General features: G+C 43.0%; 1 protein-coding gene across 1 annotated transcript; it reads left to right on the top strand.

The window, feature by feature from the left end:
• Nucleotides 1–2135: 2135 nt before the first annotated feature.
• On the top strand, nucleotides 2136–21558 carry LOC147431464 (AmmeMemoRadiSam system protein B). Its single transcript, XM_086494061.1, has 8 exons — nucleotides 2136–2316; nucleotides 5096–5180; nucleotides 5360–5428; nucleotides 5575–5687; nucleotides 5891–6002; nucleotides 6086–6229; nucleotides 6311–6485; nucleotides 21226–21558. The coding sequence occupies exons 1-8, from the start codon at nucleotides 2271–2273 to the stop codon at nucleotides 21349–21351; spliced, it is 870 nt and encodes a 289-aa protein (XP_086350187.1). The 5' UTR covers nucleotides 2136–2270; the 3' UTR covers nucleotides 21352–21558.
• The last annotated feature ends 2637 nt before the right edge of the window (nucleotides 21559–24195 follow it).

Raw genomic sequence — 24195 nt, 5'->3', positions numbered from 1 at the left:
CATCATGCTGACTTTGTAAAAGACTAGCTATGAGCTATGGAGAAAGTTATGTGACCTATATCAGAAGCAAAGCGCAGTGTCACAGGTTTATTGGCTGAAAAAGTTAGTTGATTTGAAGATGGATGAGGGAACACCCAAATGCAACCATCTCGATGAGTTCAACACAACTTCCAATCAGATTTCTGTGCAAGGAGTCAATTTAGATGATTCGATCAAAGCAATGTTTTTTCTAGTTACGTTGCCAGAAAGTTGCGATACTTTTCGCATAGCCATAAGTAACTCAGCACCTCCTGTTGGCTTGATATGTGCTAATGTTGAGGGCAATTTGCTCACTAAAGAGGTTAACAGAAAAAATATTGATGCTTCTTGTGGTAGTAGCAATGCTCTCGTTGTTTGTGGTCAATCACAAGAAAAGAGCCACTTGACTGAAAAGAAATTGAGTGCTATCATTATCACAAAAAGGGTCACATAAAGAAAGACCGTTGATGGATTTCATCTTTGGATTACACAAGTCTATCCATGGGAATACGGGAATATGGACAATAGTTGACAGGTTTAGCAAGCAAGTTGGAATCCTTCTTGCAAAAATTTGAGACGGCCTTTCTTTCTTTAACAGGTTTTGGATAAAGCAAACCGACCTTTTCCTTTTCCACAGCCCCTCTTGTACACATGTCCACAAAGGAAACAAACAATAGATCTTTCAAAAGAGCTAGCCAAATCTTCAGAAGGGGCCAATAAAAATCTAGCATGAAGGGTTTCGAAGCATGGGGACGATAATGTGTGGAATATTTGTTATCTTGATCTGCACGCGCACACAGGTATACGTACAATACCTAGCTTCCGGCATATTTTGGAATAAAAGGATTAATGTAAAGCAAATTAGAAATGGATCAACAGAAGATGATAACAATTCATTTATTGTATTGCCTAATTGCATGCTCTAAACAGTACGGCCATTGCTTGCTCATGATTTGGAAAGCGCCTTTGATTAATCATAAGAGTACAGAGCTAAAAACCAAGTTAAGGGAAGTTATTAGCTGACATGAGTGAACGTTGACGCCATTATAGTTAGCGCTTGGTGCAACATTCACATGGTTAAAATAGCTCTGCAAAGACGTATAGCTTATAGCAGCTAATGCTGGTGGCCGCCCCTGCACATCATCCATTTCGTCGAAAAAACTGTTGATTGCATCTAGATCCGGCCACACTGGCAACCGCCTTGATCATCAAAAAATGTGTAGGAGTAGCGTTGGATATCACCACTCATGTTGCTTGCTTGCTTGCTTGGAGATTGAGCCTCAAAGGGATCTGCTAAGCCTTCCAACTCCTCGAAACAGGCCGAGATGGAGAAGCGCGAGCTCGAAGAGGTTGCATCCCAACTTGGCGTAGAAGTAATCGTCGATGATGCATGATCTGGGCCTGAACTGTCTTGACAATAATTGGTTGAGCCAAGCTTTGTTTGGCTTGTTGGAGGATCAGGGATCAGTGCTGTGCCATGGGAAGTTGAAGGGGCAGAGAGGGGCAAACACGCAAGCATGAGAAATGGGAGTAGGAAGGGGCACAGAGGGGCAAACATGCGAGCAGGAGAAATGGGAGGAGAGGTGTGGGATTTTGCACCTACCACAGAGGGTGGTTCACTGCATGAAGAAACGTTGCGACAGAAGAAAACGCTGCAGAGGGGGCTCGGGGGTCTGAATCTCTCAAGAGAATTACTTAGTGTCGATTAAAGCGCCCCCTCCCGCTCTTCAATGCCCTCGCCACCCCGGGGCCTTGCATAGCCTGCAAGTCAATGGTACCGTTGATAGCCCCCAAGCCAAGAAGGAAGCATTTGGCAGACACGCTGGCGGGCTGGGAGGCCACGTTGGTGATCCAAGGGCTGGCTGCAAGGCAAGGGATTGCTATTCGCTCGTGGCTACAAGCTGTGGAAGGGCCGTGGTGGCTGGAGGGATTTGTAGCCATGTGGAGGGCCAACCCTCTCTTTCTAATATAGATATAGATAGATAGAATATAGATATAGATTCCACGTGAGTTCAACAGAAGATGTTTTAAAATTGTTAATTGGAAAATCTTTTAACCCTTGCCGACCGACCCCAACTATGAGGTTAATATCAGGGGCACTAATCTAGCAACTTAAATGGGCAGCAACTTCAAAAAATTTGGCGACTTGTTTGAAGTGGAAGCTTTCCTGTGTTTAATTGGCGAGCTTCCGTCGCTTTTTGCTTAGATCTTTACACTGCGTGAAATCTACGTCTGAGCCCAGTAGTTGAGACATGAAGAGGCAAGCAACTCACGCGGGCTCGTGGTATACAGATGATGGTATCTCTCTCTCTCTCTCTCTCTCTCACACACACACACACACACACACACACACACATTCAGAGACATAATTGTGCCCAATTCTGATACTTGTTAGCCGTGTTTGATGGTCGCATGGACATGTTGGAAGTAATTCACGTTTCCACACGATCAGTGACTACTAGATAACATGGGCTTACTTGCTTTAGCACGCTTTGAGACCCCAAGAATTGCTAATGGACATAGGAGAGAGAAACTATTTCACCAAATTGATCAAGCATTGTATTGTGAATAGCATCAGGCAATTATACATCGACATAAAAATTTCTGTGTCCGATTTGAAGTGTAGTGTAGTGGGGATGAGTTACAACTGGCACTTAGGCCACACTTATGTAGCTCTAGGTTGCTAATACTATGCTATCAAAAGCAACTTGTTCTTTTGAAACCTCTCCATGTGAGTGTCTTTTAAACTCGCCATGTAAGCACTAGCATCTGTGCAATGCCACGTCAGCAGCTTCCCTATGGCCTCCCATGCCATTTGTAGCCGTCCGTTCAGCTGCTGGCCATGTCATCACCTTGTGACAATCGATTGCCCTAAGAAAGGCAAGTCAATAAGAAAGAAGGTCAATTCCCTTAAAAAGACAATCTTGCTGCGACTTGGGGTGGCGAGTCTCAAAAGGTCATACTCATGTCTCGTCTTGCTCCGTGTCACATGTCAATATTTTGTTGAGCGTGAACTTAAGGTCAGGAGGCTTAACCACAGTAAAAGAGAGAGCTTTTGAAATGGTTGGTTATATTGCAAGATATGTGGTGGTTTGGTTCTTGTCGTGGAGATAATGTCCTTAGCAAGCAACTTGTCAAGAGTGCTAAACTGCTTGTGGCACTATTGGAGGAAGTTCCCGCCGAATGGTTTACCGAGAGCATTGCCATGGCCATCAGCAAGGAGTGCCCTGATGTAAAGTTTCTAATCCAACAATTTGAGTTTTAATTTGATTTTCTTGTTTACTCGTTTTGATAGGATTTTAGAGAGGGATAAAGTTTAAGCTTATCATTCATTGGAATGAGGGTGTTCTACTGTTGGCTTTCTACTCTCTCTTCAATGTCTCACATACAGGCTAAGCGTGAGTTGAGACGTGGCATGCCTAAGAGGCATTTATGCCACCACTAAGGAGAGATTATGTGAAAACTATATCTCTTTACAAACCCACATTACCGCGAGAGTAACACAAAGACCTTGTTACTAAGTAGGCTCAAAATTGCAAGTAAATTGTCATCTCACTTGAATGAAGTATGGAAAGAACTAGGTGCTTTATTTTATTCAGTCAAGTGTAAGTTGTTTGTTATCTTGTCTCTTTGAGAAACGGCTCATCTTGTATGTGAAGATCACATGGTTCACAATTGGATGAGGGTCAAAAGTAAGTTAGCATATGCTACCAATTGTGTATTTTTCTGAATATCAAATGTATTTCGCCATAATAGATTTGAAGAGCCAGGTGGGAACATCAAAGCGAAACATTCACATTGATGTTATTGGAGTTTCAATAATGCCTTTTGGTCTCTAGTGGCTTTCTTGTGGCATTTAAAGGCATGATGTGCATTTTTTTACTCTTACTAGGCAGTTATGTGTTTGGAATCTGCTCAGCAGATTCATAAAAGATCCTTTCTTTCTCACACACAAAGACTCATTGCCACTGCAAACCCGCTCTCTTCTCCCTCTCCCTTCCCTCCCCCTCCATTCACAATTGTTCAATTGAGACAAATTTTTTTTTGGTAAAAGAAATTCCCCACGTTTGTCTTTTGATGACACGCTCTCTTTATTGCATAGTTGCCAAGAAACCCGATTCTTCTATAAAAGATAGTGACGTAACTCTCGAAAAACATTTCATGTTCTGAACTTTTGTTTTGTTGGAGCCTGCTTTTCATCTGTTATTAAATGGGGTGGGTTTGTGTACAAGTCATGACTTTTCTAGTACGCGATACACCTGTCCTACTTTTGACATGTTGTATAGTGTCTATGTATCTCTCTGACGCAGGGGGCGTAAGATGGAGCGATTCATCCTAAACTTTTTTAAGTAACCTCTAGTATGGCGTTTCATGTATGGACTGAAACCTCACAAAACCCGTTTTATGGACTAAGCTCTATTACAACTAAACAACTTACACTTGATGTTAAGAAGATGTTAGCTAGGATTAGTAACAACCACCTGTATGTGGTCTCCAAGATTTTCTACGTAAGACACTCTGCTTGAGGTATATCATCGTCCCTGTCTACTTTTGATTGCGAACGTGAAAGAAATATCATTGACAAAACCTGTGTTATGTCACAGTTTAGCTCTTTTGAGTCTTTGTTGCCTCATAGGAAATGAGAGAGAATGGGCCTGGCTTTAGAAAGTTTAGCTATCTGGTCCTTTTTTCCATGTAGGGATGTGAGAGGATGTTAATTTAACTCAAGACCATAACTGACATTTTCCTTGCTTTCTAGTGGAACTTTTGCGGGAAAGAATTTCAGAAAGCTCTCCGTGTCACTTTGGCCCCCGGGTCAATGGTGTATGGTGGTGTTGCTCCATAGTTAGCTAATAACAACATTTTGTATGCATTGTATATTTAGTGCATGGGGGATCGTGAACATGTTTGCATTCGTGCATCAAGTACAAAGCCACTGCACTGTCTATTATATTAAAGATTCCCTATATATTGATTTATAATCTTGTTCTTTAGACATTTTGTGAGTGAGCATTATAAAACACTCCTTTCGCGTTATGTTCTTGTTCTCATATCATTGTGTTGTGTTTTGGAACAGCAAAAGAGCTTGGATCGGAGCTTGACACATGGTTGCAGGGTTGTGGGCTGCCCAAGTCATCAAATGCAAGGGCTGTAATCGCGCCGTATGTTCAGCTTCTCTCTATTCTTATTGCCTTAGTATCTCATTAAACAGTTATTTTCTCCTAATAAAAATATTAAATACGACACTTCTACAATTTTCGAGTTACTTTATTGGAAATGGTGTAATTTAGTGCCATCCACTATTATTTGACTAATATGGGGACCTCCCTGCTCTGACCAGACATGCAGGGTATCGTTATTCCGGCCGGTGTGCAGCATTTGCGTTCGCCAACATAGATCCTGCAAGCATGTATGGCTTGATTTTTCCAGATTATGAAAGTTTATTTTAGTTTCTAGATTGTGTTGATAAAAGAGGTACAATTGTAAAGGCTATTTTGTACTACCTGAGGATTTGACCGACAGCACGTAGTGAGTGATTTTTGGAGCTTGAAACAGAGCACGGGTGTTTCTACTTGGGCCATCACATCATTATTATACATGCAAGTGCGCTTTGTCCAAGGCTTCTGTCTACAAAACTCCTCTGGGAGATCTTCCCATTGATATGGGAGGTAAGATTGACTGATTTATTTTTGATAGTGTGTGTGTCTGTGTCGTGAAGGTGTTATTTTCGCGTTGTGTTCTTTGGGAGTTAACCTGGATTCCGTAAAACCTGGTTTTAGACAGAAAGCTGGATGAAGATTTTTCTTCGTATGAATAGAAATTGTGGATGGCTTAGTTTTTAATGAGTTGTACTTCTCATTGCATGTTGAAGTGTACGAGGAACTTAGAGCCTCTGGAAAGTTTGAAGATATGAAGATAGATGTGGATGAAGCGGAGCACAGCATGGAAATGCATTTACCATACCTTGCAAAAATTTTTAACGGGTATAGCAATACATTTCCTTAATATTTTTTGCCATTTTCTTATAGAGTACATATTTCATTCCATCAATTTGTTTGTTTTGAAGGCACCCAGTAAAGGTTGTCCCCATTCTTGTTGGAGCATTGTCATCAGACAGTGAAGCTATCTATGGGAGGTTGCTTGCCAAATACCTTGACGATCCTGCCAATTTTTTCTCCGTGTCTTCAGATTTTTGTCATTGGGGACTTAGGTATGGCAGAGGTGTTTATTATGATTTCATGTAAGCCTGTAGATTTTGTTTAGCTCAATGATGTGTTCCCCATGAGCTCAGGTTTAACTACACATACTACGACAAAAAGCAAGGTCCAATACACAAGTCTATTGAAGCGCTGGATCGAAATGGTATGAGTATTATAGAGTCTGGTAACCCAGATGCGTTCAAAGAATATCTTTTGGAATATGACAACACAATATGTGGTCGACATCCCATTGCAGTTTTTATGCATGTAAGCTCTCTCTCTCTCTCTCTCTCTCTCTCTCTCTCTCTCTCTCTCTCTCTCTCTCTCTCTCTCTCTCTCTCTCTCTTCATTTTATTTTTGTACCCAGACATTGTATTAGATCCACCAAGATTTTATCAGTTTGGTCTCATAGGTCATTTTGGCCTTTTGAAGACGTTTAATATAACATTTCATTTCATCCCCCCCCCCCCCCCCACACACAAAAAAAAAAAAAAAGAATAAATAGGGTTTGTACCATTTGGGAATTACTAACCGCTTAAAATAGACCAATTCTTGTAGTCATGTGGTGTCAACTTTTGAGCATTGGAGAGAGTTGGGAGATTGAGAGATTCAGCTATTGAATAAAATGAGGTAGGCATAGAGAAAGTGCCAGTGTTGGATTGACTGTAGTCGTCGGCAAAATCCGCGTATGTGGCCATGGGTTTAGTACTTTCAAAAGTATCAACTTTGCGTCCAGATGCTCTCTGAAGAGTGGCCCAAGGGACTTTTCCACAGTGTGCTATCGGTTGAATGTGGAAGTACAATGGCATTTCTAGGATAATATCACATCCTTCGATGGGTGCCATCAAAAATGATTTGCGGTCCTTATACTCGCCAATCCGAAGATTGAGTTGTCCTTGCACAAGAGTTGCGGTAACAAACTTGGACACCCAAGTCAAGATTCTACCGCGATACAACAATGATTCACTTTAAACTTATTCACAATTCACAATAAAGTTGACACGGCCCGGTGTAGTTCTGTGCCAAGAGGTATTGGCCCCAAAGACTGGCGCCCCTTTCTGTATTTATTTTTATATTAATCTTTGAGCAAAGTACAATGAGCCCGCTGGTGCTCACTCTCAGACTCTGTGTCCAGCTGCTCTGAGAAGTGAGGCCCTTGGGCGTATTTATTCTTACAAGGGATCCCCAAAAGCAGAGCCCCAAAAGCTTTCAAACCCAAAAGCAATTCGTTCCAAAAGCTATTGGTCCCAAAAGCTGGCAGAAAAAGCATTAGCGCAATTTGCGGAAATCCGTACAGGCTGCAACGTCATCACCTGTCAACGCAAATCGCGGAATGCCGTACTGTCTGCCACGTCAGCTATCACCGCAAATTTAGGGCGTCCGTACTGGCTACCATGTCATCACCTCTGCGGGTGGTCATGCCACGTCAGCACGTGTGTCTGTGTGTGTTTGTCCGTCTGGCTCTGCCACGTCACCAGTTTGTGACATATCCCCCTTGAAAGAATTGTAATCGCCCTCTATTATGCTTGCAAAACAGACAGAGGCCATAAAGTGTCTTAATAGACATTGACTGTTAGTACCGCACTAGACTCGACACATCTAGCACTTGTACAAGACGACAGTCACATCACCGGACATCACATGACAAATCATAGACAAATTCATTCCAAATCTCAGATCATGATTAATCGGCAACGTATTTAGTAGTCGCATCTAGATCCAGTCGGGACCTCAGAGATGCCCGATTAACTAATCCTCATTGCAATCATGTCTATAGAGATTTATGAGACCGAAATGGTGCAGTCATTTTGTCTTTCAGTTCCTGCACTTAAACAAGTCAAGTACAAATCAATCATTTTCATATTCGAAAATTCCAATTCATGAAGTCATACAGCAGAATAGTGTCAGCCCATCAGTATCTCTGAAATTCAAAGGAACATTAGCGATTCTATTCAAAATCGGGGTAATCCGTTGACAAAGGAGCGGAGTGACTCCCCTCTTGTGCAAACCCGTTGCACTAGATTCATCCATGCTGAAATCGGGGTTCTATCAGAGTAGACTATGCTAAACCTAATGCTTCAAGGTAAAGTTCCAAAATGTGAGAAGTATCTACTAGGTCCTCCTCCTGTATCCACTTCGTATCCAATGTAGGATAGTTCTTGAATTTAATCAAGAACCGCCTAATCACTTTACCTTTAATCTTTCTATCCTTGTGTGCCAATGTCTGTTCTGGAACGAGTATCTCCTCGCTTTCCTCCACTTCGGATTGCTCATTTGGCTCCCCATCATCGGTCGCATTGCGTTTAAAAGGCTTCAATAGACTCACATTAAATGCATTGTGAATCTTCCAAGTATCGGGCAGCTTCAGTTTAAAGGACATTTATCTTTTCTTTTATCTAGAAAGGGCCATAGTATCTCATGCTAAGCTTTGGAAAAAGCCGTTCCTTTCCCTTTTTCTTTCTTAGGTGTGCCTTCTCAAAACGTAAGAGCACCCAGTCGTCTTCCTTTTAAATCGCGACGGTGTCGATCTGCTGCCTTTTTTTGTCTTTCCTGAGATTTCGCTTAAGCCTCCCGGACCTTGGCAAAAGCAGTGTCCAAGTCCCTCGTGTATTGGTCGGCTTCAAAAATCTTATCTTTCGTGCCAAGGAACTTTCGTAGCACCTTTATGATCTCAAATGGCGCCTTCCCTGTCGAAGAGTGGTTCGTGTTATTGTAGGCAAATTCCACCAAGGGCAATTTTTTTCCCATTGAGTCTTCTGATCAGGAATGTAAGACTTCAATAAATCCAGTACGAGTGAATTTGCAATCTTAGATTGCCCATTTGTCTGCGGGTGGAAAGATGGCAACCGTGTGCCAATGTTCTTCCAAATAGTCTTCCAAAACAAACTCGTGAATCGGGGATCTCTGTCAGAGACTATTGTCTCAGGCATGCCATGTAATCTGAAAATCTGTGCAATGAACAGTCTCGCTAAATGATCCGGCTTGACTGTTTTCTTCACTGGAATGAAGTGAGCTTGCTTTCGAAATTTGTTGATGATATTCCAAATGCCATCATGCCGACTATGTGTCTCCGGGAGATAAAAAATGAAATCCATTGCAATGCTTTCCCAAGGGTGGGTGGGAATGGGTAAAGGCTGTAACAATCCTTGTGCTTTATGTCTGTCAAACTTGACCTTTTGGCATACCAAGAAACTGCGTACAAATTCGTTTACATCCTTCTTGAGTTTCGGACAAAAGAAGAAACATGCTAGGCTTTTTGTTGACTTGCTGACATGGTAGTCCTGCAAAACGCTTTGACAGTGCTGATGTGGCAGATTGTACAACAGCCCGCGTCTTCCGCTGACGAGGCAGTTCTGCGGGTTTCCAGCGTTTGCACTGGACAGTTTTTGGACCAGATGCTCTTAGGAACCAGATGCTTTTAGAGCTTGATGCTTTTCATGTAAATTTATTTTCAGGCCAAGGAGGGCCCATTCTCTAGCAGTCTCCCAGGTGGAAGTGCAGAGCAATGGGGTTCCGGTAGTGTACGTAGTTGAAGCAAGTTAAAGAAATACCGAAAGAGGCACCAGGGTTTCGGGCCAATGCTCTCTTGGGGTTGAACTCCGCCACTCCACACCTTGTGTGTCGTGCATCTCTTTCAGTTCAGTCGTTATTTAAAAGCTTAAAGTTGTTCAGTCTGTTCTTTTCCGTCTTGGGGTGGAACTCTGCCACCCCCTGTCTCGTGTGTCGTGCATCTCTTTCAGTTCAATTGTTATTTGAACTTCTTAAAGTTGTTCAGTCTGTTCTTTTCCGTTGGCATGTGGTGCTCCTTCTCGTTACAGTTGTATCAGAGCTTCAGGCGTGTGTTTTCTTGAAAGCATACCGGTCCTACCAAAGAGTAGACGGTGCAAGATGGCACTTCCAAGTTTTAGAGGGTATTTTATTATAATATCTTTGTGTCGCGTCTCAACTTCGGACTTATTAGCCACTCCCACCCTTACTCCATCGCGCATCGGGCGCGCTCCCGTCTTCATCGCTCTGTCTTATAGGGTATAAGCCATAAAGATCACTTGCAAGAGAAGGATCAATTTTTTTTTCAGCTAGTGTTTTTCTCGGAGGCAATCCCATGCAGTTGTGGAAGTCTATAGCTGTAACAGACTTGGACACTCCAAGTCAAGAACTGCGACAGCACCAAATAACCACTTCAAAACAGTTCACAGTTCACAATTGATTTACACTGGCCCGACGGAGTTCTGTGCCTAGAGATATTGGCCCCAAAGACTGGCGCCCCTTTCGGTATTTCTTTTTGTATTAATCTGAGTTCAAAGTACAAGAGTGCGGGCAGTCGCTCACACTCAAACTCTGCGTCCAGATGCTCTCAGTTGTGAGAGGCCTACCCGTGTATTTAAAGGTTACAAGGGTTGCCAAAAGCAGAGCCCCAAAAGCTGAAAATAAAAAACTAAAGCAAAAGCTTTCTCTGACTCTCATAATCTCTCTCTCTTGAGAGGGAAGAAAAAGCAAACAAAAAAGTCTCTCTCTCTCTCTCTCTCTCTCTCTCTCTCTCTCTCTCTCTCTCTCTCTCTTTTCACATGCGTAGAAAAAGCAAAGAGGCTTTTTCTCTTCAATTTGCGTCGCCCAAAAGCTGCCAGCTTTTTTTCCGCAAATAACGCCACAAAACGCGGACTGCCACGTTAGCATGTATGGATTAGGGTTTTGCAGATTTTTAGGGTTAGGTTCGGGCAGCCACGTCATCACTTTGTGACATACCCCCCTCTTGAAAGCATTGTAATCGCCCTCGATTACGCCTGCAAAACAAACAGAAGCCATAAACTGCCTTAGCAGACACTGACTGTTAGCACCTACGTACTAGGAACACACATCTAGCACATGTACCAATCGACAGTCACATCACATGACATCACAGGACATCACATGACATTCAACATTCAGTCAGATCTTAGACCATGATTTATCGGCAATGTAGCTATCAATCGCATCTAGATCCAGTCGGGACCTCATCGATTCCCGATTGACTAACCCCTATTGCAATCATGTCTATTTGAGATCAATTAGACCAAAATGTTGCAGTCATTTCGTCTATCAATTCCTGCACTTACAAACAAGTCAAGAACAAATCAGTTTCATATTTAAGAATTCCATTTCATAAAGTCATACAATAGAATACTGTCAGCTCTCAGTATCCCTGAAGCTCAAAGAGACATTAGTGACTAGTTTCAAAATCGAGGCATCTGTTGACAAAGGAGCGGAGTAACTCCCCTCTTGTGCATCCCACTGCACCAGATCTCCGGCCAAGCTAAATTCTGGGTTCCATTTGGAGTAGACTATGCTAAACCAAAAGCTTCGAGGTAAAGTTTCACAATCTGAGGAGTATCTGCTAGGTCCTCCTCCTCCATCCACTTCGCATCCAATGCAGGATAGTTCTTGAACTTAACCAAGAACTGCCTTCGGACTTTACCTTTATTCTTCGTATCCTTATGTGCCAAAATCTGTTCAGGAACAAGGATCTCCTCGTTTTCTTCCACTTCGGGTTGCTCATCAAGCTCCCCATCATCAGGCACATCACCTTTAAAAGGTTTCAAGAGACTCACGTGGAATGCATTGTGAATCCTCCAAGTGTCAGGCAGTTTCAGTCGAAGGGAGACATCATTGATCTTTTCAGAGATTTGGAAAGGTCCGTAGTATCGCATACTAAGCTTTGGAAAAAGCATAGTTACCAGGAACGTGAAACCGGAACGAGAACGGGGAACAGGAACGCGGAACAAAATGCCATTCCCTGTTACGGGTACTCACGTTCGAAACACGGAACGGGCATTCGGAACGGGAACTTGGAATGGGAATGGGGAACGGAGACCTGAAAACGGCCATTCCTTGTTACTATGGGAAAAAGCCTTTCCTTTCCCTTCTTCTTTCTCAGGCGTGCCTTCTCAAAACATAAGAGCACCCAATCATCCTCCTTCAATTTCAAATCGCGAGTTTGCGATCGGATGCCTTTTTTTGTCGTTCTTGAGATTTTTGCAAAGCCTCGCGGACCTTGGCAAAAGCCACGTCTAAGTCGCGCGTATACTCATCCGCTTCAAAAATCTTATCTTTCGTGCTTAGGAAGGGTGGAACCTTCGCAGCACCCCCAACAATCTCAAATGGCGCCTTCCCCGCCGAAGAGTGTATCGTGTTATTGTAGGCAAATTGCACCAAAGGTAGATACTTTTCCCATTGAGTCTTCTGATCCGAAATATAAGACTTCAATAAATCTAAAAGCACTGAAGTGGCAATCTCAGATTGCCTGTCAGTCTGCGGGTGGAACGATGATGAGAACTGCAACCGCGTGCCAATGTTCTCCCAAATTGCCTTCTAAAACAAACTCGTAAATCTTGGGTCCCTGCCGGAGACAATCGTCTCAGGCATGCCATGTAATCTGAATATCTGGGCCATAAACAGTCTTGCTAAGTGATCCGGCTTAACTTTTTTCTTCGCTGGAATGAAAGGAGCCTGCTTGCTAAATCTGTCAATAACAATCCAGATACCATCGTGACCACTCTGTGTTCTCGGGAGATCAAAAATGAAATCCATCGCAATACTTTCCCAAGGGCGGGTGGGTATGGGCAAAGGCTGTAACAATCCTTGTGCTTTATGCCTGTCAAACTTAACCTTGTGGCATACCAAGCAGCTGAGCACAAACTCTTCCACATCTTTCTTGAGTCTCGGCCAAAAGAAGTATCTCTCTACCCCTTTCATGGTGGTAGCAATGCTGCGATGACTCGTAAAAGGTGGACAGTGGCATTCGGTCATAACCTTTTCCTTCAATGGTTGTGTAATGCACAATATGGTTTTTCTCATCAAATAGCCATCCCGAATGGAATATCCCGCTACTGTCTCCCCATCCCGTATCCATGTGAAAACGTCTGCAAAATGTGTATCTGTGGCATACTGGTCGACCATATCCTCGAAGCTCGTATGATGTATCGCGAAAATAGCCAGAACCAACAGCTTCCGAGACAAAGCATCTGCCACCACATTCTTCTGTCCCTGAACATGGAAAATCAGAGACAAAGCATCTGCGACCACATTCTTCTGTCCCTGAACATGGAAAATCTGGAAGTAAAACTGTGACAAGATGTTCGCCCACCGCATCTGCTTTTCCGATAGCTGCTTCTGTGACAAGTAGCGCAAACTCTGATGGTCTGTAAAGACAGTAAAATCCGCTCCGAGCAGGTAATGCCGCCACTGAGTAAGAGCATGGATAACCGCCAAAAGCTCTTTCTAATAAATCTGTGCTGTCATTTCCGGCCTTGAGAACAATCGGCTTTCATAAGCAATGACATGGCCTTCTTGCATTACGACCGCACCTAGACTACGACCACAAGCATCACAATATACTTCAAAAGACTTTTGCAAGTCCAACAAAGTCAAAATTGGTCCCGTAGTCAATTTCTCTTTCAATGTCTGAAAGGCAGTCACCTCTGTGGGTCCCCACGAGAAAGGGACTCCTTTCTGTGTCAAGATATGCTAAGGGGAAGCAACCTCGACAAACTTTCGAATGAACTGCCTGTAGTACGAACACAGTCCCAAGAAGCTTTTAACTTCATGGACATTCTTCAAATCGGGCCAATCACGAATAGTCTCTATCTTGGCCGGATCCATTTGCACTCTTGCTACTGACAGAATGTGTCCCAAAAAGTGTCTCTGGTAGGAAAAACTCACTTTTCTTTGCATTAATCACTAACTTGTGATCTCGTAATGCGTGAAAGACTTGAAGCAGATGATCTCTATGTTCTGCCTCATTCTTGGAGAAAACGATGATGTCATCAACGAAAGTGCCAACAAATAGCTTGTACTCTCGAAAAATCCTGTCCATCATCCGGTTCAATGTTGCAGGAGCATTGGTTAAGCCAAAAGGCATCACCAAAAACTCAAATAACCCAAAAGTCGTCCGAAAAGCTGTCTTGTAGACGTCTCCCAGTGTGATTCTGGTCTGATGATATCCACTCTTCAAATCAATCCTGCTAAAGCACGAGGATCCCTGTAATGTTGCAGGAGCATTGGTTAAGCCAAAAGGCATCACCAAAAACTCAAATAACCCAAAAGTCGTCCGAAAAGCTGTCTTGTAGACGTCTCCTGGCGCGATTCTGGTATGATGATATCCACTCTTCAAATCAATCCTGCTAAAGCACGAGGATCCCTGTAATCTGTCGAGTATATCATCGATCCTAGGAATCGGAAATCTGTCCTTATGGTGATTTTGTTGAGAGCTCTATAATCGATGGACATTCTCCAAGATCCGTCTTTCTTCAAAGCCAACAACACTGGAGAGCAATATGGTGAAGTACTAGGTTGGACAAGACCCTTTTCTAAGAGGTCTTTCACTTGGTTCATAATCTCTTCATTCTGTGCTCGGCTCACACGGTAAGGTGGCCGGTTCGGTGGTGTGCTTCCAGGTATCAGATCAATGGTATGATCTTCAGGACGAGCAGGTGGTAACTCGCTTGGTAGGCCCTCTGAGAAGCAATCGGCATGAGAGTGGAGAAAATCTTGGCGTTCTTTATCAAGTTTAGACATATCCTCGTCACTCAACTCTTTCATAAAGATCGAGTAAACAAACAGATTGGATTTCATTAATTTAGAAATGGCCGAAGCCGATACAATAGGGACAGACTCGCCCTTCAGTTTAATGTCAAGTACAATGGTTCTGCCCTTCTCTGTAGTCAATGTTGCTTTCCTCGTCCGATAGTCGACCACGGCGTTGTTCTTGTGGTACCAGGGAATTCCCAAGAGAACATCACAGCCTTCCAAAGGCATTATGTAAAAGTCCTCATGCCCCAAATACCCCTGACAATGCAACCGAAGTTTGCCAATGACAGGTGTAATGGCTACGTCCCTGCTGGGTGCCGCTAGAACAGCCTCTGCAAGTCGTCGCATCCGATCGGGAGTGATCTCGAGCTGCGCCGCCAATTCCGGTGAAATGAAGTTGGCCTTGGCTCCTCCATCAAAGAAGATCAGGGCCTCTTGGTCTTTCACTTTGCCCCAAGCTCGGCAAAGTTGTGTACTCTCGTCCATTGTGTTGGGATCGGTACCACACAATCTGGAACCAGTCCTGTTTTCATCTTGCCTTTTCTTCCACGTTCCTCAGCTGCTCTCGAACTCTCAGGCCTTTTGTCGTCCTGTTCTTTCTGTGCCTTTTTAGGGCACTTCGCGGAGGTATGTCCAGGTTCCTCGCATCCAAAGCACTTCCCCTCCCTGATGAAGCGAGCTCTCTCCTGAGGAGTAAGCTTGGGTCGTGCATCCTTCTTTTTTGGGTTGCTCTTTCTTTTTCTACTTTCATTTGCTGAAGTCTGTTCGGCTCGTTGTCTCATGACCTCATCGGTGGGGTAGGTTAGACTACTAGAGTGAATGGCAAAACCCTTTTTCGCATGACTCAACTCTTGAATAAAAGCTGACTTTTGTTCCAAGCAGTGATCTCGGATCTCTGTAGGTAGACCCAAGGTAAACCGCTCAGTCTGTTCTCTGAACGAGATCTTCTTGAATGAAGAGGCGGGTAGAAAAGAGCTCCAGAATCTCTCACAATAAGCGTCCACTGTATCTTTCTTGGTCATCCGAAGATGGTTCCAAGCAGCTCGTATATTGTGTTCATACTCTTGAGTCAGCCAAGAAGAAATAAAAAGCTTCTTAAATTTCAGCCATTTAACTGGCGTAGTCTTGTTTAAAAGAAGCATGGACCACCAAGTTCGAGCATTCCCCTTAAAATAAGAGGCAGCTCTGAGTAGCGTCCTCCCACGAAAGCGATATTAAACTGCTGTACAAAAGACAAAGCCTTCGAAGCATCTCTATATCCTGAAAACGTGTCAAATTTAATTGCTGTCCACCTTCCTTAAACTCTCGGACCTTCTTGCTTTTATCTTCCAGAAAGTCATATTGGTTGGCTTTATAAAAATTCTTCTTCTTTCCATAAAAGTTGTCGTCGTCAGAGTCTGAACTGTCTGTAGACGAGTCCTCTGTAGAACTGTCACTCATTGGGCGAGATTTAGGCTTCTTTGCCTTTTTCTTGCCCTTTCCGAAGCGTTGTTTCTTGCTTCGCTTCTTGCCTTTGCGGTCTTCCTCGTTCGAGTCAGATGAGCTAGAAGAAACTGTCAGAAGAAGAAGAAGAAGAAGAAGAAGAAGAAGAAGAAGAAGAAGAAGAATTGGGTACTTCTTCAAATCGAATACGCTTCTTTTGTTTCTTTGCCTTTTCAAAAGTCGACTGACGACCCAAATAACCCAGGAAATCAGTGCCTTTCTTTAGCTTTTTGTCGTGCTTTTTAGCTTTGTTTTCCGCGTCAAAAAGCTGAGCAATCCGTGCATCAACCACCTCTTCTAATTCCTTCTATGAATATTTCTTGTGAGCAGAAGGTTTCTTGAGAGCGGGTTTTGGGGGTGGTGTTGTGGTTTTTTGCCACTGTGCATGCACTTTCTGATAAGAAGTCTCGCTCATTTATTTTGCAAATTTTGGGTCCTTTGCAAAATTGAGCATCATCTTTGTTGCATCGCCGATCAATTGACGACGCTCCATCTCTCGACGCTCCGCCTGAGTAGGCCGAGGCGGGCCATACTCCTTGCCGGAATCTTCGTTGTGATGCCTTGCCACATCTTCGGATGCAGAGGGAGTGGACTGATCCTTGCGTGAAGCCATAGGTGCCGCGGAAAAAAAATTTGGGATCGGATTTCCCGTAGAAGAGAAATTGGCCGTGCTTTGATACCACTCCAAGTCAAGAATCTACGGCAACAGCACCAGATAACCACTTCAAAAGAGTTCACAGTTCACAATTGATTTACAATGGCCCGGTGGATAGAGATATTGGCCCCAAAGATTGGCTCCCCTTTCGGTATCTCTTTTTGTATTAATCTGAGTTCAAAGTACAAGAGTGCGGGTAGGCGCTCACACTCAGACTCTGCGTCCAAATGCTCTTAGTTGTGAGAGGCGTACCCGTGTATTTAAAGGTTACAAGGGTTGCCAAAAGCAGAGCCCCAAAAGCTGAAAATCAAAAACTAAAGCAAAGCTTTCTCTGACTTTCATAATCTCTCTTTCTCTTGAGAGGGAAGAAAAACAGTTTCTCTCTCTCTCTCTCTCTCTCTCTCTCTCTCTCTCTCTCCAAGCGGTTGAGAGGTTCAAGTACTTGGGCATCTATGTACCTTCAAACCATGCATGGGGAAGTTGCGCGCAAAACAGAATTGATGCAGGACAAGCGAAATACTATGAATTTGAGAACATGTGCAAGCAAAGTGTCACAAGGCGATGGGAAATCAAGTCTCTGGCATTTGATGTATGCGTGGTCCAAACAATACTTTACGGTGTAGAGGTATGGGGGGGGAGTATCCCCGCTAGCACTTGGAATGACATTGAAAAGATACAGAAAAAATTCCTATGTAGACACATGGGGATCAAAACTACCACCCCATACTCAGTGATGCTTTTGGAGACAGGCAAGAGACCCTTGGAAATGCAAGCCTTACAGAGAGTACACAGATACCTCATGAAAGTTAAGATGATGCCGGAGAGCCGTCTACCCCACATGGCATGGCAAGCCGGATGTAAACCGCAAAAGAATTACAAGAGTAAATTTCTCACATCCAGTCTTGTAGAAGACATACGGAAATGGTTCTCTAGATGGAATGTGGGAGACCATGTGGACATGCACATAGAGGAAGGCACTGAACATGAGCATGGGCTGAATTTTGACAGAAGCATACTTGAAGCCCTACACACTAGATGGAGTAAAGCAGTACACAGGTCCAAATTTGATTACTACGGCAAACACATCAATACACGATATTGGGAGACCTACAAGACTGGGGACACCCAGATGCATATCAGGACACCTATTTCGACTATTCAAGAGCTTAAGGGCCATGCTGCGGTCGGCTACAACATTATGAAAGAAATCTAACCTAATTTTGGTGCAGGTTCTTGGACGGAAGCCATGTTGACTTTGATGTCGAGAATGCTTTTTTAGTTTGATTTAGCAGTTTTTTGAATCTTGTTTGGGAACTTGTTTAGTGATTCTGTTTGGAAATTTGTTTGAAATGGATGGTATCTTTTTTAAACCTGTCTTGGTTCCGATTTGAATTGTTTGACTCTGGTTTTAATACTGGTTTCAAATTGTGCTGGCATGATAACGTGGCAGACTGTACGGAAGATCTAGATTTCGCGTTGACAGGCTGTACGGATTTCCGTGAAACGCGCTGACAGCTTTTGGTCTCAACGCTTTCGGACGAGGTGCTTTTGAGTTTATAGCTTTTCATGTAAATTGGTTTTGAGAGGCCAAGGGCTCATTCTCTGGCATGCTCCGTGTGGAGGTGTAGAGGATGGAGTACCGGCGATGTACTGAGCTCAAGCAATATAAAGAAACACCGAAAGGGGCGCCAGGGTTTAGGGCCAGTGCTCTCTTGGGGTGGCCGCCACTCCTGGTCTCGTGTGTCATTCATCTCTTTTAGTTCAGTTGTTATTTGAATTGCTTAAAGTTGTTAAGTCTGTTCTTTTCCGTTGGCATGTGGTGCCCATCCCCGTTACACTTTCCACTGACTTGCTAACGTGCGGCAACCTACGTTTTCCGCTGACAGTGTTGACGTGGCAGCTATACAAATTCCTTGCTTTTGCGTTGGACAGTTTTTGGACCAGATGCTTTTAGGAACCATATGCTTTTAGAGTTTGATGCTTTTCATGTAAACTCTTTTCAGGCCAAGGGCCTTCAAATATGTGCTTAGGGCCCATTCTTTGGCAGTTTCCAGGGTGAAAGCAGGGTGGTCTTGTACACGTACGAAGATGTGCGGTACTAAAATAACAAAAAAGAATTGAGATGTATGACGATGTCATGTACGTTCAAAATAAAAAAACAAATAATTCTTAGGCCTAAGGCGTAGGTTCTTGGATTTAAACTTTGCTCTTAAAGAAACTTACAGTACTACAATGTAAAGAGTCAAGAGAATGAGCATTACATAAACCAAAATGATAAGTAGAGAATTTTCGAATTGAGAGCTTGTAAGTGAAGATGGAGAGGCATTGCTGTGCCCGTCTTGTTACACTAGGCAGCCATGCTATCGTTCACGCATTTGAACTGGGTGCTTGGGAGCGCTATGTATGACTTTCAGGATTTTGGATGTATGGCATGCAACATGCAGGCTTTGTACAGCCCTCAGATAACCTCTCTTTCTCTCGGTGTGACTGCAAAATAGGGGGTGTGCATCTATCTAGGATAGATCGTTTCCGCACTAGTGACCTCATTTGTGACATAGGTGGTTCAATATGCATTTTGGCAGGGACAATTTTTCCGATCATGCGCCAGTGATTCTTACCCTCTCAGATAGACAGGTGTGGTGTCACAAACTGCTGACGTGTCAAGCCATTGAAGCCCTAGAGGGTTGGGCACCCGAGCCCTAACCCTAGCCAACCTTGAGATCCCGACCGAGGGGCCTAAACCCTAGCAGAAGTAAAAGAAGAGGCAGTTCTCACCAACTTACAAAGTCTTCTTGAGTGCCCAATTATTAAAATAGGGTTAGAATCAAAATCCTAACTTCTAACAACTTATGGGACCCTCGTCCGATGAGGCCTAAAATAAAGCAGGACACTACACACGAATAAACTTACGTAAAAAGATGATATCACGATGATGTGGTAGCTGTACGGATGCTAGCGTTTTGCGTTGACTAGTGATGTGGCAGTTGTATGGATTTCCGTGAATTGCAGTTGTGGCTTTGGGCGATGCTTTTGGATACGATGCTTTTCATGTAAACTGCTTTTGATAGGCCAAGGGCCTTTATATGTGCTAAAGGCTCACTCTCTGGCTGACTTCCGCATGGAGATGAGAGCTGTGCTGCCGGCGTTGTATTGAGTTGAAGCAATATGAAGAAATACCGAAAGGCCAAGAAAGCACTAGCCCCAAACTGTGGCACCGGTGGAACTCCGCCACTCCGTGTCTCGTGTGTAGTGTATCTCTTTTAGTTCAGTTGTTTTGAAGCGTCTAAAGTCTTGTTCAATCGTTCTTTTCCGTTGGCACGTGCTGCCCTCTCCCTCTCCCCCCCCCCCCCCCCCCCCCCCCCCCCCCCCCTCCTCCTCCTCATAGGAAGAATTATGTTGGAATTAGAGTTGCAAGGATGCACACACAACTTGGCAAAGATGAAGAAGCTCAAGGCAGACAACACAGAGACATAAACGTCCTGTGAGCTTACATCACTCTCTCTCGTACATTATAGCGAAGTGACAAGTCTAAATAGAACTTTCCACGAATACATCATCTCGTGAAACCAAGATAGATTTTGTTTGCAGATGGTATAACCTGTAACCCTTTGCTTTCAAGACTGTAACCAACAAAAATGCATTTGATAGTGCCAAAGAGTGAGCCCGTAGCACATAATTGAAAGGCCCTTGGCCTGCCAAAAGCAGTTTACATGAAAAGCTTCAAGTCCAAAAGCATCTGGTCCCCAAAAGCTAGCGCTAAAAGTTGTCAGCGCAATTCGCAGAAATCTGTTTAGCTACTACTCCAGCAACGCAAAACGCGGGCGGCGGTCATCCGTACAGCTGCCACATCATCAACATTTATGCAAGTTTTTTTTGTGTGTGTGTGTGTGTGTGTGTGTGTGTGTGTGTGTGTGTTTTATTTTTAGGCCCCATTGGACGGGTCCCGGGGGTCACTGCATGTAAAACCTATACATCATGTGCATTCAAGGAGTATATATAAAACCCCTTAGCTATGATTTTTTCACCAAATGGACCCTTTTTTTTTTGCAGAGAGACTAGGAGCTTCCCTTTGCAAGTTGGGGAACTTATATTGGCTAAAAAGAAAATATCTAATGATACTTGCCCATAAGTTGTTGGGGGTTAGGTGTATGCTATCTGTGTTATATGTGGTTAGCACCAACATGTGTAGGGGATAGCTGGACTTTGTAATGGTTAATTACTCTGATGACACACACACACACACGCGCGCGCGTGCGTGCGTATTTATAGATTTATGAGAGGATTTTTTTTCTGGTCCTTGTTTTACAGATGGCGAAGAATTGTACAACAAACATGAAAATAAAGTTTCTGCGGTATGAGCAATCCAGCCATTGTAAGAGCACACGTGATAGCAGTGTCAGCTATGCATCTGCTGTGGTCACAGTGGAAGAATGATGTGCAGCATTTAACACATTAAAGCATTAGAAAACAAGTTTATATTTTGTACAATTGAAAATTGGCTCAAGCCCTGCAGACCAAATATTGGGACTCGTTGGTTCGATTCATGATTCTGCTTGCCAAATTATTTAAATTCTCCGGTAATGCAGAATTATACAATGTGTAATGATTTTGGTCGAAAATAAAGTTCATGTTAACATGCTTCATGGCGTTTTAATTGTTTGTGTCGTAGATATTAATCATCTTTATGAGTCTGGTTGTTGGAAGGTACCAGTTTATATTTTGTATTCCAAATTTCCAAGCTGTCCAAAGTTTTCCATTAATGCTAATTATGTGTGTCAGTTGTCCTCTTTGGATTGAGACTTTTTGTTTTTTGCCATAGGCACGCTTTGAATTGATTAGAGAGAGACAAAATAGTGCATTAGCTGTTTTACAAGGGCTCAGAAAATGGGTGGGATTGGATAAGGCCGTGATACATTGAGGGTGAAGTATTAGCTGTTTTACAAGGGCTCAGAAAATGGGTGGGATTGGATAAGGCCATGATACATCGTGATACATCGAGTGACATCCATGAATGAGGCGAGGAATGTAGGGATTGGTTATGCCATTTCCCTCTTGAATAACAGGTCTCGAGTACAACTCTCCTCGTCAGATAGATTTTTTAAGGTCTCTTGGGATAGTTTCCTACGACGTTAAAATACTCCTTCCCCTCCTCCCTGTTTTTTCTATCGTTTTCCAATTGCTTCCAGAGCTTATGGGGTTTTGTTTTAAGTTTTGAGATTCCTTATTTTTTCCAGGTCTGTTGGTTAGTAAACCGATTTGTGCTTAGATTAATGCTGCCAAGAGGTTAGATACACCTGGTGGTCAAGTGTTTTATGTGTTTCCCTTTTTATTGAATAACAACCCTCTTGGAAATAGTTGCGATCAATCTTACATGTATGAGTTTTGAAGAGCCGTAAAAACTCTCCTATCAAAGCTCATGTATAGTGCAATAGATGTGCCCAAATCTTCGGACTTTACAATGGTCTGTGCACTAATAAAAGAGACCACCACCCCCCTGCCACCCCCTCCCCCAAAAAAAAAACCACCAGAAAAAACCGAGCGGGGCCACGATATCTCTTGCAATATTGAAGGGTCATGTTTCTTTGGTATTTTAGAAATCTATTACCTTCAAGGTTATAAAGACATGAGGTATGGTCCCTCCTAAGCATAAGTGTACCTATTTTAGCTAATAGTCCATGCATAAGCAACCACACCTATAGTAGGCCACCCTCCAACTTTGCTAAACCACCTCGATAAGTGCCCTCGTCCTTATGATTGATCTAGCAGCTATGTTTGGGTTGCTTCCCAATAGAATTTTCCATTTTGATGAGTTTCACATTTTGTGCCTCCTCCTGCGTGCAAGTAGATACTATGTTTGGGACAAAATATGTTATGACTCAAGCAACAAGATTAGGAAAACCTGTCTTTATGGAGGGGAGAGAAGAATTATTTCAAGAGCCTCTGTGTTCTTGCAAGGGTAGTAGTTGCTCGATTTCTCAGTTTCTTCCTTCTTGCATCTGCTCCATGACCAACACAACACAAAATTTGGTAGGCTTAGAGCAGTATTGCAATGCTTTGCAAGGGAGCAATGCATTCCAAACAAGTGAAACGTTTCCATGACATGATTGCATTACCTCTGTGTGTATTACCTATCCTTTGAATACAATACTTACAGAGCCCCAAGCTTTGAAGATGTAACTGAAGATGGTGACATATGGAAAGACACCTTTCCAATATCACATGTGCTCAAAACTACAAAGATGCATAACCCATACTCTACAAGTGTTTCCGACTATGCATTCCAAGCAACATAAAGTTTGAAAACACACAATGTCTCCAAAATATATTGAGCCTCTACTACTAAGGTAGAGGCAGCGTCCATGCTCATCGACCTCCTTTCAACTTAGGCATCAATTGTAAGGCCCTTCTGCGTTAATATTTCCTAGCCATTTTCTTTATGTCCAATACTTCCATCTAGTTTCAAACTATAATCACAAGTGCATGATTTGAAAGAGGGCCAACCACGTGTATGGAAGAAAATAGGTCCATCACTCCCTAGCCTATAATTTTCTCATCAAAGCCATTCCACTCTAAAGCAAATGGAGATAGAAGGTTGTCAAACGATAGTGTCTTGGCAAGCAAGCAATGGCATACATATAGGCTCATTAGGGCCAAAAACATTTAAAATCATGCCTTTTACTAATGTGTCGATTAAAAAATAGTTGAATGAGAGTTTTTCATGTGCACACAAATGTAACATTTTGTTTCCTCTCTTTTGGAGGTAGCAGATTGTTTTTCCTCTATTTTTTCTAAACTCGGAGCTGACCCCGTTAGGTGATTTTGAATCCCTGAAAGCAACGTGCAATCATTGCTTCTCTTTGTCAAGCATTTCTGCCACTTTTTGGGTTTAATTGGAAATAACTTTTGGGAGAATCTTTCATTTGAAATGGCTCTCATTTTCTCTCTTTTCTCTCAATAAATTCCATCACTATGTGATAAACCATATCATCTTCACGTTGAAATATATCTTAGGTACGCTTCTTGGAGAAGTGTAAATAGGATATTGTCAATTGACTTAGCAAAGGCAATAGTCTTTGTGCTTATTGAAAGAGACTTATTGAGCTCTAAGGTGATTGTAGCCATATCTTATTGATCCAATACAAGAAAGTCACCTCCTTTTAATACAATGCTTGATTTGACTCATTTGTTTGGAGATGGAATAAATGGCCTACACTTGGAATTACCATTGCGTAACCATCAAACACTAAAACAACTATTTTCTTAACATATTTAGCATCA

Source organism: Adiantum capillus-veneris, chromosome 21 (assembly GCF_014529385.1).
Source record: "Adiantum capillus-veneris isolate H3 chromosome 21, ASM1452938v2, whole genome shotgun sequence".
Classification (NCBI taxonomy): Eukaryota; Viridiplantae; Streptophyta; class Polypodiopsida; order Polypodiales; family Pteridaceae; genus Adiantum; species Adiantum capillus-veneris.
The sequence above is the reverse complement of the archived record's forward strand: the minus strand, read 5'-3'. Positions and strand labels throughout refer to the sequence as shown.

Excerpts from the sequence above, each read along its gene's own strand:
- LOC147431464 (XM_086494061.1), top strand. The coding sequence starts at position 2,271 with ATGAAGAGGCAAGCAACTCACGCGGGCTCGTGGTATACAGATGATG. Across the intron at positions 6,230-6,310 it reads TTTTGTCATTGGGGACTTAG|GTTTAACTACACATACTACG; the intron begins GTATGGCAGAGG and ends CCATGAGCTCAG. Across the intron at positions 6,486-21,225 it reads CCATTGCAGTTTTTATGCAT|ATGGCGAAGAATTGTACAAC; the intron begins GTAAGCTCTCTC and ends CTTGTTTTACAG.